Here is a 13,517-nt window from a genome sequence, read left to right on the forward strand (position 1 = left end):
CTTTTGGGAAGTGACTGTGGCGGCGGCGCAGTGGTGGTGGTGGCGGAGATGCTGCTACTACTGCTGGTGACAGGGCTGAGTGGTAATCGGTAGGGCTTTCCACTGGACTTTGGCTTTGTAGCTGCTGCTGACTCCCTGGCCAAGTGCTGTAACTTTGCCTCTGAGCCTTGGTAGCAGAGGACGGAGGTCGTGGCATCTGGCCGCAGCTGGGAGGCAGTGCGTGCGCGCTCGGGGCCGGGGTGTCCGGCCGGGAACCCTCAGGCGAAATTACAGCCAGGCGGGGCGCGGAGGGGGCGGCCGAGGAGACAGGCCACGCCCCCTCTCGCCCGCGCAGGCGCGCTGCGGGCCGTTAGCTGTCAGGAGCCGAGCGGCTGGCGGGCGGCGGGATCCGACGTCTGCGCTGGAAGCGGCTGACAGAACCCAGCGCGGCAGGGGCGGCTAGGGCGGCGCGGCCCCCCCGGCTCCCCCCGCCAGGTCGCAGAGGAGAGCAGGGACCAACGGGCGGCCGGCGGCGCTGGCAGGATGGGGAACCGGGAGATGGAGGAGCTGATCCCGCTGGTGAACCGTCTGCAGGACGCCTTCTCGGCGCTGGGACAGAGCTGCCTGCTGGAGCTGCCGCAGATCGCCGTGGTGGGCGGCCAGAGCGCCGGCAAGAGCTCGGTGCTCGAGAACTTCGTGGGCAGGTGAGCGCGCGCGGGGCGCGGGGGGCGGGGCTGGCGACCCCGCTCGCGGCCGTTGGAGCGTGCTCCGGCGGCGGCGGAGAGCCCGAGGGCCGGCCCGGGGCTGAGGAGGAATGGAGGGCAGAGCCGCGGCGTCGGCGGGGCGGGCGGGGTCGTCCCGGCTGCGGGCATCCTCCGTCCCCCCCGCGCCCGGTGGCCCTCCTGTCTGCCTTTCATCCTGCGATACAAAGCCATTTCCTCTGCGTCCTCCGGCCGGGGAGTCAGGGGAGGGGGTCCGCCCGGGATCGACTCCCCCCCCCCCCCTCCTCCCCGCCCCGCCCGGCGCGCCAAGCCTCGGGCAGCCTGGATGCGTAGCGCGCCCGGGAGCTTCCCAGTCCGCGTCTCCTCTGTTTTCCCGGCCCCTCATCCCCCTCTTTTTCCTGTCAGCCTCCGGGAGGATCTCCGGGAGGCTTCGGGGTTTTATCCCCCCACCCCGGCCTCGCGGCCCCCCCCCCACTCCCCGGGAGATGCTGTCCTTCTCGCCCCGCTTCTCCGCTCAGCTGTCTACTGTTCGAGACAGCCGTCCCCTGCTCCTGGCAGGGGAGGCGGGGTGCGAGGAGAAAGAAACCGTTTGTTGTGGTGAAGCTTTACCCAGCCACGCTTCCCCACCATTCTCCTCCCTAGGAGTCGGAGAATAAAAGGTGGTGTGTTCGCGTGTGCACCTATTCACAGCGCCAGGCTTATGTCAGAGAAACCGAGGCACACTCTCGGAGGGGGGTGAGCGTGGACTCGTGTTGCCCAGATGCCATGTCATTCCTGCATCATCTCGGGATTGACCAGCGTCTTTCTCGCACTCTCCCCGCGTGCCCCCTCCTCCCAGCATCATCCTCCGTTCCCTGAGCTCTCGTCTGTCCGGCGGGTCTTCAAGAGAATATGCTGAGCCTAAATGAGAGTTACGGGTTTCTTCGTGGCTCTTTTAACACAGAAAAAGCTAGAGAATTAATTTTTGGATTGGGAATCAGCATTTCCTCCAGCGAGCAGTGCGTGGGGGATTAAGTTACCTTCACGGCCTCGCCTGAGGAGTGCAGACATTTGCCAAGAAAAGCCCATTTTAAAGCGTTACGAAAGCTGAAATCTGTTTCCTGTAGTAAAGCAGGTAGAAATGGACAGCGGCGACACGGTGGGCCGGAGTGGGGACAATCCCGAGCTGGTACTTTACTCTTTGTATGGGGCTGGCGAGTGTTTTGAGATTCGGAAGGTTCCTGTTCCTCCCCGCCCCACACCTTTTTTTTTTTTTTTTTTTTTGGTTAGTGTTGGGTGATAGGTAAAATTTCGATATTCCTACATCTCCTTTGGGAATTGGTTAGTATCTGTAAAGTGCATAGTCTTTTCTCTCAGACGATGCTCTGTCTGATGATACTCTTAGTCTTTTTTTCCTCCTGTGAATTAGAAAGCTTAGGACCCCAGTAAAAAAGTAAAATTGCTGACAATTGAGTAAATCTCAATCATTTCACTTCGGTTTTATCACTTTGAGTGGTGGCAAAAGTGATGGTGAAACATTTTGCATACGTCATCTCAGACTAATGGTGAAGTGAAGGATGAGTGTGATTTCAAACATACACATACAACAGCCATACACTTAAGGGTTTTACTTTGTGTTTGATTTATTGTCACTAAACTTATAGTGGTATCCATAGGGACAGTGAGGATTGAGGACAGTATACTTCGAATTTTCAGGCTCCAGGACGTCTAACATGGTGCCTTGTCATTTAACTACTTTTATTTTTAAACAAATACTTAAAGATTAAAATTGTAAGTAATTCAAATGCAATGGCCATGTTTTTATGCATCCCTCACGTATTTACTGGGATGGGCCTGTGTTATAAATGCACTGTTTGCGTCAAGAGCTTTTGAATATGTCACTTTTATGCATGCATCTCAATTCCATTCTCCAGTTTTCAAATCCTGACACACTTCCCTTTACTAGCTGTATTCTTTTAAAATGAGAATTCCAAAAAAGAGATATGGGAGAGTAAAATATTTTAGCTTAAACATTTTTCATGATAGAACAAAAATTAGGGACATTACAAGTATACAAATCAGAGCATTTAGCAGAATACATTAGTATTGTTATACTTTTTAAAGTTGTGCCAGTAGTTAATTGCTGTTAGAATATCAAATCAAAGGAAAGGATGAACAGAGAGGGAGATCTCATTTAATAAATATATAAAGGCTTTATTATCTGTAGAGATGACACCTGCCTAAGCAGAGCTTATATATTAGGAAAAAATTAATTTAAAAGGTCATTTGACTTTAATAAAGGTTTCAGTCATTGAATTATTGAGGAATCTAATTTCTAATTATAAACCAACCTCAGGGAAAAAGGAGTTCTCAATTTTGGAAGGAGATTGGTCCTAGACAGAAAAAAAACTACTCATACCCCACTATAACCTTTTATCTTTTTATTATCCAGACATTTTGCAATAAAGATAAGATCCTTTAAGGATGAAACGTTCCTCTTTTATATGTTATCTGTTTTCATTTTAAGACTCTGGTGTATGTGCAGTTATTGAATGTAATCATAAAACAAGGGGTCATTGCCTGTGTGAGTTCTGTTTACTCATCATTTAAGCTTGTTCTCTTCAAAATAATGATGCATTTTCCTCAGTATTTAACAATCTGTGTTTAGTGGACTATTTATTTACATTGATTTTTTTTTTTTTACACCACTGAATGAATTTGGTTGTGAATGTGTTTACTTCATTTAACTGTAGCTGTAAAATCCAATTTTGGGGTGACAAGTTTGAGGTTGTTATGAATAAAATGAGTCATGAATGAACTACTTGTTTGTGACTTTCTTTCTGAAGTGATGAGTTTACATATTAACGTAATATAGTGTGAGTAACCAGATTGTTCTTTTTGGTTGTTCAGATGAAATATAGGCTGGCAATGAGAGACAATGTAAGGTCTAATGAGTAGAAGCTGAGACTCATGGTGTGAATATAGGGGTGCATTAAATGGTGTGGGGTCTGCCCATTTGTCTGGTTTGTGTATGGAAGAATTGAATTTACTCAACTACTTTCATATCCATTTTTTTTTCTTTTTTACAGTGCGGTGAGACGATGATGACGATGATAGTGGTTAACATATCCTGAGAGCTTGCTATGCATCTAGTGTTATTCTAAGGGCTTGTAGTGGATAATCTCATTTAATACTTATAAAACCTCACAAAAGAAGGTACTCTTATGAGTTCCATTTTACAGAGGAGGAAATTGAGATTTAGAGAGTTTGAGTAACTTGCTGATGGCTAATTTAATTTAACATAAAAACAGTGGAGCTAGGATTCAACCTGAGGTGTCTGGACTCTATACCTATACTCTAAAACCTCTGTGTCATATTGCCCCCTCTGAATTTAGATTTACCAAACCTCTCATGAATACTTTTAACTTCTTTCTTCGATCACGCTTAAAAGCACCACCTAAATAAGTAAGAAGCTGCCACATTAATAGTATTAATCATATTTATTTATGTCTACCTTGCCTCATTTCACAGAAGATTCTTCCTTAGGAAGAAGCAACATTAGTTAAAGGGGAAGTATTTTTCTTTACTGTATTAGACATTCTTGCGGGGAGCTCTAGCATGTAATTGGGTTGTTTAAGTATGTGTTTAGAGTGCATATAAGTTGTTTATGGAGGTGTTAAATGAAAACTGTACTAGTTGCTAATGTGCAAATGTTTTTTAATGATATACTTGTTGGAAATTTTAGTTCTTCAATGCTAATTATATAGGCAGAGAATTCCACATTATTTTATTCTAGTCTGAGTGGTAAATAGACTTTTAATTTTGTACAAATAGAATAGGTTTTCTGATTAATGATTAAAAGAAGATTTTTTAAAAAGTGACTGTTGAGGGAGTGTGTTTCAATGTGGAAGTGTCAAATGTATATTTATTTAGTTGTGATGTTTTAAAGATGGATGTTGATTATTAAATTAAAGCTTTTTTAAAATATATTTTTTAAAATTAAGTAGGCTCCACTCCCAACATGGGGCTTGAACTCACGATTCGGAGATCAAGAGTTGTGAGATCAACACTAATCTATTTTTAAATCTTTTGACTAATTTCAAGAGAGTAGTTAAAAATTGAGGGGGTAAGACTTCTCTAATTGCAAATGGGATTAGGCACAGAAGCATTTATATTAATAAAACTTAATTCAGAAATGGGTTTGTACTGACGGAAAGTATTTTTTTAAATATCAAAGCATCTGAATTAGTGAATATTTTTCAACAAATGGCTTCCAAGTGCTAAAGTTATTAGGTAAATGGGTGCTAACAATTAAAATGCGATAATTTTTGAAAATTGAGCTTCATGGTTCTCAAGAGTCTATTTAAATAAAGTTCCAGACACATGAACTTTTTTCAGCCAACAATGAATTGCTAAAACCTGAAATTACGAAGGTATTTCTGCTGAATTAACATACATAATGTACTTTAGCTTATCACAAATTCACAGTTGGTAAGATTTAATTACCACAATCAACTTAATTCTTTTTTATTAATAGTATCAGAGAAGCAGTAAAACTAGACAAACTTGACTGGATAGAAAATCTCTGTTTTGAAATTTGCTTATCATTAACAGATACTTAAAAATGCACTTTTGGGGGCACCTGGGTGGCTCAGTTGGTTAAGCATCTGACTTCAGCTCAGGTCATGATCTCACAGTTTGTGAGTTTGAGCCCCGCATCAAGCTCTGTGCTGATAGCTCAGAACCTGGACCCTGCTTCAGATTCTGTGTCTTCCTTTCTCTCTGCCCCTCCCCTGCTCACGCTCTGTCTCTCTCTCTTTCTCTCAAAAATAATAAATTAACATTAAATTTTTTTTTAAGTGCACTTGATTAACTTCTTTAGGAATGAAGTTGAGCAGAAAGCCTTCCAGAACTTTGGAGGAATGGAAAACTTAATAGCTAGAGATTAGGCTATTGGGTTATCTACCAATGGAACATACATTTAGTATATTAGGTGTTTTTCTTACTACCTTTTGTTAGGGCTAATAAGTGGAGTTAAATTATGATGTTTTACTTGTTACTATAATTTATTTAACATTGAGGGGACTACAACAGATGATTTTTTTCTCTCCCACCAGAGCCAAGTCAAGAGAGCCCTGAACTACTGTACTGTATAGAATAATCCATTTTTTTTCTGTTTGGCCAAAGTTTTGCCTTCCTCTAAGTCTGCTTTGTAATTTCTCACATTGTCAGCATTAATTTAAAATCCCAATGGGCAATATAATACTGAACACATTTTTATAAAGTGGAAGGAAGAAGGAGGCCTTACTGTGTTGCAAGCATGGACACTGTTATGTACTTTCCATGTTTTCTTTATCTCACCTGTCTTCACATCTCCATGTCAATAGGGGAGGAATCTCAGGGTTAGAGAGACCAGTAATTTGCAGAGGGTCACATGGCTAGTAAGTGGCCAACCTGAGATTAAGCCTTGGATATGACTTCCATTGGTACTCTTGAGAAATATGATCAAACGAAGTCAATGAACATGTATTTATTGAGTTCTAACTATTGTGGGTAAATATAGAAGGGAGTATGAATGCATAGGAGCTGATGTATGTATAAAAAGAGAACTGACAGCATAAGATATGAGATCTCAACTTTCAAGTGGCTTTGTAAAATGAATGCAGTTGTGTGTAATGCAAACTGGAACAAAATAATTTATACTATGTCAATTTATTTTTACGAAAAAGAAAACAACTTGGAAAACCCATACTTCTGAAATTGAATTGGAATATAAGAGGAAAGTAAACAATATATGAGTTTCCAGTGTCATTTGGCAGCTGGTATCATTTTAACTCAAGGCTGCATGTACTGAAGTATCGATGTCAAAGTGGGGAGCGGCTATCTATGTCTCAGGGTCTGACTCGACAACAAAGCATTGAATTTAGACTATCACCTTATCACAAAGAGATACTGTGTATTGGAGAGGGCCTGAGAGAAGAGTAGGAGGAAAGAAAAAAGGTTGGAGAGATTAAAAATATAACTGGATGCAGTGAAGGCTAAGTAAGAGTGGGATGGATCAGGCCAACCAACTGCTTTATAAGGACCTCCAAGGCACTAATGCTGAAAGGAGTGGAATTCTATTTTTCTTTCTTTCTTTTTTCTTTTCTTGTCTTTTTTTTTTTTTTTTTTTTTTTTGAGAAAGGGCACAAGTGAGTGAGGGGCAGAGAGAGAGGGGGAGAGAGAGAATCCCATGAGGGGCAGAGAGAGAGAGAGACAGAGAAAGAGAAGTGGAGCTCACCTGATGCGGGGCTCAAACTCATCATGAACCTGATTATGACCTGAGCTGAAGTGAGATGCTTAACTGACTGAGCCACCCAGGTGCCTCTATTTTCTTTTTTAAGAATTTTAAGAATAAGGCATTTAGGGGCATCTAGGTAGCTCAGTCAATTGAGCATTGGGCTCTTGATTTTGGCTCAGGTTATGATCCCAGGGTCATGGGATGGAACCCCACATTTGGCTCTGTGCTGAGCATGGACCCTGCTTGAGACAGACACACACACACACACACACACACACACACACACACACTCTCTCTCTCTCTCTTTCTTTCTCTTACTCCTCTGCCCGCCCCCCCCCCCGCCCCTCTTGCTCTAGCTAGCTAGCTAGCTAGCTAGCTAGCTAAATAAATAAATAAATAAATAAATAAATAAATAAATAAATAAATAAATAAAAGGTGTTTAGTTAAAGTAGTGAAGGAAATTGAAGACAGAATGTCAGGGAAATGTTCTAAAGGCAAACGAGAGTGGAATGTGTTGTTTATTGTTTAGAAGTGGGGGAGGATAAAGGAAGAGGGTTAGCACTAAATGATTTGCTTTTCTTGAGTTAAACACTGTTCCAACAAATTAGAGGGTTTATGAATACCAAATCGGTGTTTTATTATTTTTTTGTCATGGGTAGCTTAGCTTTGCTTTTGTCAGTAGCAAGGACAGGCATTCCACAAGGTTCTGTAAGAAACTTTCTTCTGTCTTAATTTCTTTGCTAACTTCCTGGAGCTACATCAGGATACAGAGAGACCAAGAGATTTGCCCAAGGTCGGAAACAGAATCAGAGTTGAGTTTGGAACTTGGTGTTCAGAACTGGGAGCCCTGTTCAGCTCATCATCTTCTTTTCCTCCTCTTACTGTTTGTTCTAAAGTGCCTCCCTCTTACCTCACTCTGCCTCCTCCTTTTGTATTTTGTATCCTTAGAGGAAGGCCCATCCATAGCATAGAAATTACTTTAATAATTAATTTCAACAAGCGTCAATATAGTGTTAAATCCTTAACGTTAGTTGATTAGAACTAGGCAAGATAGTTGTTGAGGAAAAGGATGGTATATTTAATCCACAAATTAGGTGAATGATACAGGACTGTTTTAGATCTTGTTTTTCTCTAGCATCTCTGCTGAAAGTCCTCTGTTTTTAGAAGTTTCAAGTGTGTGTCAGTGCTCCTTGGTGACAGCATCTCATTTTCATTTCCTACTGTTTCAAGATTATGATATACCCATGAATAACACATACATACCTATTAGAAGTGGGTAGGGCTTCTGAAGGACCTCTTTGTTTCAGTGTCTTAGAATTAAAAGGACAAATCCATTTAAAGAAGTAATTTGATGGGTGACTCATTTTATTTATGATACTTGTTTTCTTAGATGCGCAAAAAGCCAATATTTGAAAAGGACTTGTCATATCCTAGTGATAGAGTGCAGGCTTTGTTCACTGGTGTTTCAGTCCCACCTCTGACTATTGTTAGTAGCATGACTCCTCAGCAAGGTGTTGAACCTCTCTGGGACTTAATTTCCTCATTTGCAGCATAGACATAATAATACAGACTTTATTTATTTATGTTAATTTATTTTTGAGACAGAGGCACATGTGAAAATGCACAAGTGAGACAGGGGCAGAGAGAGAAAGGGAGAGAGAGAATCTCAAGCAGGCTCCACACTGTGAGTGAGAAGCCCGACTTGAGGCTCAAACTCACAAACCGTGAGATCATGACCTGAGCTGAAACTAAGAGTCGGACACTTAACTGACTGAGCCACCCAAGTGTCCCAGACTTTATTTTTTTTTACTGTGCGTGTGGGTTCTAAGTAAGATAATGTATATAGTGTGTGGCTCATAATATGCATTCAATAAATGATGCCTGTGATATTATGATTCATAAGGAAAGCATATATTTGGTTGTTCATACGACCAAAATATATTTCTCATATTTATTTGGTCTTCATCCATGGTTCTTGGCTTACAGCTCACAAAACCCTTGGAATTTCCTAAGTGTTCAGAGTAATAAAGGCTTCTTGTTATGTTAATGAGGTGACTTTTGGAAAGCATCTAAGGATGGGGGCTGGTTGCTGGTGGAAGTAACCCTTCAGTAAGAGGGTTGGAGTTTTTAGTCCTATCCCCCAACTTCTTGGGAGAAGAGAGGCCTTGAAGTTAAATCAGTTGCCAACAGCCAATGATTTAATCAATCATGACTATGTAATGAAGCCTGTTTAAAAACCCAAAGTTCAGAGAACTTTTGGGTTGGTGAACATGCAGAGATTTAGGGAGTCTAGAATGCCTGGAGAGGGCATGGAAGCACGAGGTGCTTGCCTTATGCATCTCTTCCATCTGGTTGTTCTTGAGTTATATACTTTTATAACAAACTGGTAATCTCATAAGTTAAATGTTTCTCTGAGTCCTGTGGGCCACTCTAGCAAATCAATTGAACCCAAGGAGGTTCAGATTGGCATCTGAAGTGTGGGGGTGCAGTCTTGTGGGAGTGAGCCTTCAACCTGTGGAAATGATGCTATCTCTGGATATGGTGTCAGAATTGAGTTGAATTGTAGGACACCCAGCTGGTGTCCAGAGCAATGCTTGTTGGTTTGGGAACCCCCACTCCCCACATTGGAATTAGTACTAGAACTCATTTAATGGCTGTTAGTCTAACTCTTTAATTTGGACTAGAATTTTTCTGAATACAATACATAATTTTACAATTATACAGAAGTTGTATGGTATGTATAATTTTAACGAATACTGTATTGTACAATAAATAATAAATTTAGGAGAGATGATAGTGATGCATATTTGCAAATTCTCCTTTTTGTGCATGTTGGAAAATTACAGTTGCATCAAAATACTAACTTCTAGATCATACTGACTTAGAGTATATATGGGCCTTCTTTAGAGAAAGCATTGCCCACATTTAGCATTACCATAGTATATCTTTTCTTTAAACAGCATAAAACAACATAAATCCAGTTTGTATGCTCTTTTTTTCCAAGATTTCCAAAGTATTTCTCCATTTATTCTTTTATTAATCCTTCCAATATCCCTGAAAAGAGAGTAAAGTCTTGTTTTATTAACTTCAATTTAGAAATGAGGAAGATTGAGCTGGAAAAAAGTTAAGTGACATGCTAGAGTTTAAGTGGTAATACTAGAGATAATGAACATAATAGAATTAATAACACTGTGATAATAGAATTAAAAATGAATATTGCTGAAATTTTTCTTCCTTCTCCCAGAGAATAAATTTAAGGAAAATATTTGATTCTATGGTATGGAGTAAACCATTCTTAGTATATCTTTATCTTTTGGAAATATTAGGTGAAATTTAGGCAAAGATGGGGGTATAGGTGAGAAAAACAGCGGAGTCCAACTGGAGAAACAGGACTACTTAGCAAGAGCATAAGCTAAGCCCAAGTAACAGAAAAGTTCTACAGCCAAGAGATCAGGAGCTAAGTCAGAAAAATAGTTGTGTCTGGTGTTATTAGACCTTAGAGAAGTACTGCAATTCTTGTAGTCAATGTTGACGTACTATCCAGTGACTATTTTCAGTGGAAAGACTCATACTCTGACCTGATTGGCATTCTTACAACTTACCACCAATTTCAGCTCTGAGCTAGTTACCTGGTTTTATTTGGAATTACAGTATCTTTGTGTTACCTTTAAATGTGCCTTAGAATATTTGTGTAAGAATAGCTTTGGGTGTCTTATCTTGAGGAAGCTTACAACTCCGTGTGTCTGTTTTCTGGTTAATAAAACTGAGATTCATTCTTTTCATATATTTAAGAGAAGGGAAAAGGCCCGCAGTCTTTTTTCACGGATCCTAGCATTCATGATTCTGAATCCTACTTCCTGGACAGTAACCATTGTGTGGTGAAATTTTTGCATTTTCTTCTGGAAATATCAATATAACTTTTTGAATATTGACTGCAGTTCTTGGTAGATTCAATTTAAGAAATTTTACATGATCTGTTTACTTAATTCTAACAAATCATGTGAAATTGTGGGGGGGGGAGTGGGTACTTGATTTGATTTACCTACTATGAATATTATAATATCCCCAGGGATTTCTTTCCAACTTGGTGAAGAAGGGACATGGTAGAAGGATCATGAGTCTCTTGCTTCAAGAACAAGAGCAGGAATGGGAAGGAGGAAGCCTTGCTTAGTTGAGTATCTACTATATTGTAGGGAGATATGAAGAAAAAACAGCTGAGGGAGTTAGGAGTATTCATGAGTTATGTAGTTTGAGATGGATGTTTGTTAAAGGATTGCCTCAGGTAAGCTGAGGTATCATGGGGGAAGGCAATGCGAACTGGCGTTAGTCCAATATAACCATCACCCTGCTGGTCTTCCTCAGCTCTTCCTGTCTGATTTAGAGGCCCCTCCTTGGTGGTCCTTGTTCATACTTCTCGCACAGGGGTCTTACTGTACAATTGGTTGCGCTGTCTGTTTGCCCAACTATTTGCAGCTTGCATGAAGTCAAGAGGTACATTTTATTTGTCATTTTCATTTAATGCTGTCCGAATTAGCTACGTGATTCTGTATACGTCACTTATCCAAGCTGAAGTGTACCTGATTTGTTAATAAATTGGTTGAGGGTGAATGTTGCACTAGATCCATGTTTTTCAAACTGTGGGTGTGACTTAGCAGGACAGGATATCAATATAATGGGTTGTGGCAGCTTTAAAAAAAATATCAGTACATTCTGAGTTGTAATGGTAAGTAGTGTACATTATTGGAAACTTTTGTATTAGTTATATATTTGTTATGTATATCACACTGCAATATGAAATGTATTTCTTACTATGGTTGTACTCAAAATTGTTGAATGCCTCTGGACTAGATTAAATCTAATGTTATTTCTAGTTATTTATTTGATGATTCTATATATGTGATAGGACAGATCCTTTTATTACAGAAGGCATGTTTCACACTATACCATACTATTCCACTAAGTGACTTAAAATGGAGATAATTTTATTATTTTTATTTTGTTAACTGTCTTTTAATTGAAAAACAGAATAGGTACATATGTTAAAAACTCAGACATTTCTAAAGGACTTACAGTAAAAATTGTCTCCCTCATTAAGGTTTCTGCTTTGTCAAGATGTTTCATTTACCTGAATACCTGCCAGATTATTTCTGGGTTTACATTTTCCTTATATGGCATTTATTTGATTTTTGAGGGCAGAGAGAGTTTAATAAATTTGTTTGGTTGTAGGTAGATGATAAAACCCATTGAGAGAGAATATGTTTGAAAATTCTATTTGCAGATGGGTTTATTCATTCATTGAGTCATTTACAGTCCTATTTTGAGAGTCTCCTCTATGCCAGAAACTATGTGAGGCTCTACATATTGAGAGCTCCTTCAAAAACTTGGTGACCTAGGAGACTACAAGGGTTGATATGCACTGTGCTGTTATTGTTAGGGTAACCAGGCTAATGATTCTTATGTGAGGCATTTGTTAAAAAAGTAGTTGGTAGTGTCACGATGTTGTCTCCAAATATTTGAGGAGCTGTTAATTGGAGAGGGATTAGATTGACTCTGTATGTCCCTAGAAGCCACAAACAGATGAGTGAAAGTTACAGGCAGACAGATTTAAACGTAAGAGAGAGTGCTCAACAGAAGAGTGAAGAATGGAATGAGTTCCTTGTGAACTAGTAAGTATTCCATTACCAGAAGGATCGAGACTGGGAATTAAAGACTGACTAGCTTCTTGGCATGGTGTAGATGGGAGACAGGTTGAGAAAAAGGACTTTGAAGGTTCTTTATAACTTGAAGTCTATGATTTGGCTTGCTGGGTATCAGAGAGTAAGTAGCCTGGCTTTAAAAATGTATGTTTTTGATAGATTATCTCTAAGTAGATAAAAAGTGTCAGACATATAAAAGGGTTAAGCCTTCTTCCCTGGGCCAGTCTTTCTAGGACTTCAAAAATCAGTTGTAGATGTAAAGAAACTAGAATCTCTCACAGAAGCAGTTATGAATAAAAATGTTTTAGTAATAAATTGTATTATTCTTTGAAAAAAAACGGAATAACAGCTTGATTTTAAAATCTGCTTTAAAAATCCATCTTTTTCCAGTGGTATACTAGTCTAAAAACCCATTTTAAAAATTTACACTTAGTCTTTTTCATTTCTAAAATCCTCTTCCTAAATCTAATACATATTATAATTTCCTTATTCAGAACGTTCGTCTTCTAGTCCAGGTCCTGCCCTCGTACCTGGAGAACTCAAGTATCCTGCTCTCTCCTTTCCTCCGTTTCTCATTCATCCTTCCCATGCTAACATTGCTGCTGTCAGATTAATTTTCCAACACGCAACTTTCATGTCATTGTCCTCAAGAACTTGCAGTTACCATTCACCTTTTCAAACCTATGTGATTTTTAAAACATCCTACCTATCTGGCTTTTGTTTCCACTCCTCTGCAATGTGTTTTCCTCTCTCTTTTCTCATCTTTTCTGTGTGTAAAGTGGTCATTTTTAAAAAAAAAAAAATTTTTTTTTTCAACGTTTATTTATTTTTGGGACAGAGAGAGACAGAGCATGAACGGGG

The 13,517-nt window shown here is 40.1% G+C and overlaps 1 protein-coding gene across 16 annotated transcripts in view; it reads left to right on the top strand.

The window, feature by feature from the left end:
- Positions 1-338: 338 nt before the first annotated feature.
- The window catches only part of DNM3 (dynamin 3), a 569,293-nt gene continuing 556,114 nt past the window's right edge, over positions 339-13,517 (top strand). For 9 of the 16 annotated variants that reach the window (XM_045049392.1, XM_023247910.2, XM_023247907.2 and 6 more), the window contains exon 1: positions 341-683. In XM_045049392.1, the coding sequence (XP_044905327.1) occupies positions 523-683 (161 nt within the window). In that variant the 5' untranslated portion in view covers positions 341-522. Of the gene's footprint in view, positions 684-13,517 lie in introns of all 16 variants that reach the window. The other 7 variants (XM_045049389.1, XM_023247908.2, XM_045049387.1 and 4 more) reach the window with 3 other exon arrangements.

Source organism: Felis catus, chromosome F1, assembly GCF_018350175.1.
Source record: "Felis catus isolate Fca126 chromosome F1, F.catus_Fca126_mat1.0, whole genome shotgun sequence".
In the NCBI taxonomy this organism is placed as follows: domain Eukaryota; kingdom Metazoa; phylum Chordata; class Mammalia; order Carnivora; family Felidae; genus Felis; species Felis catus.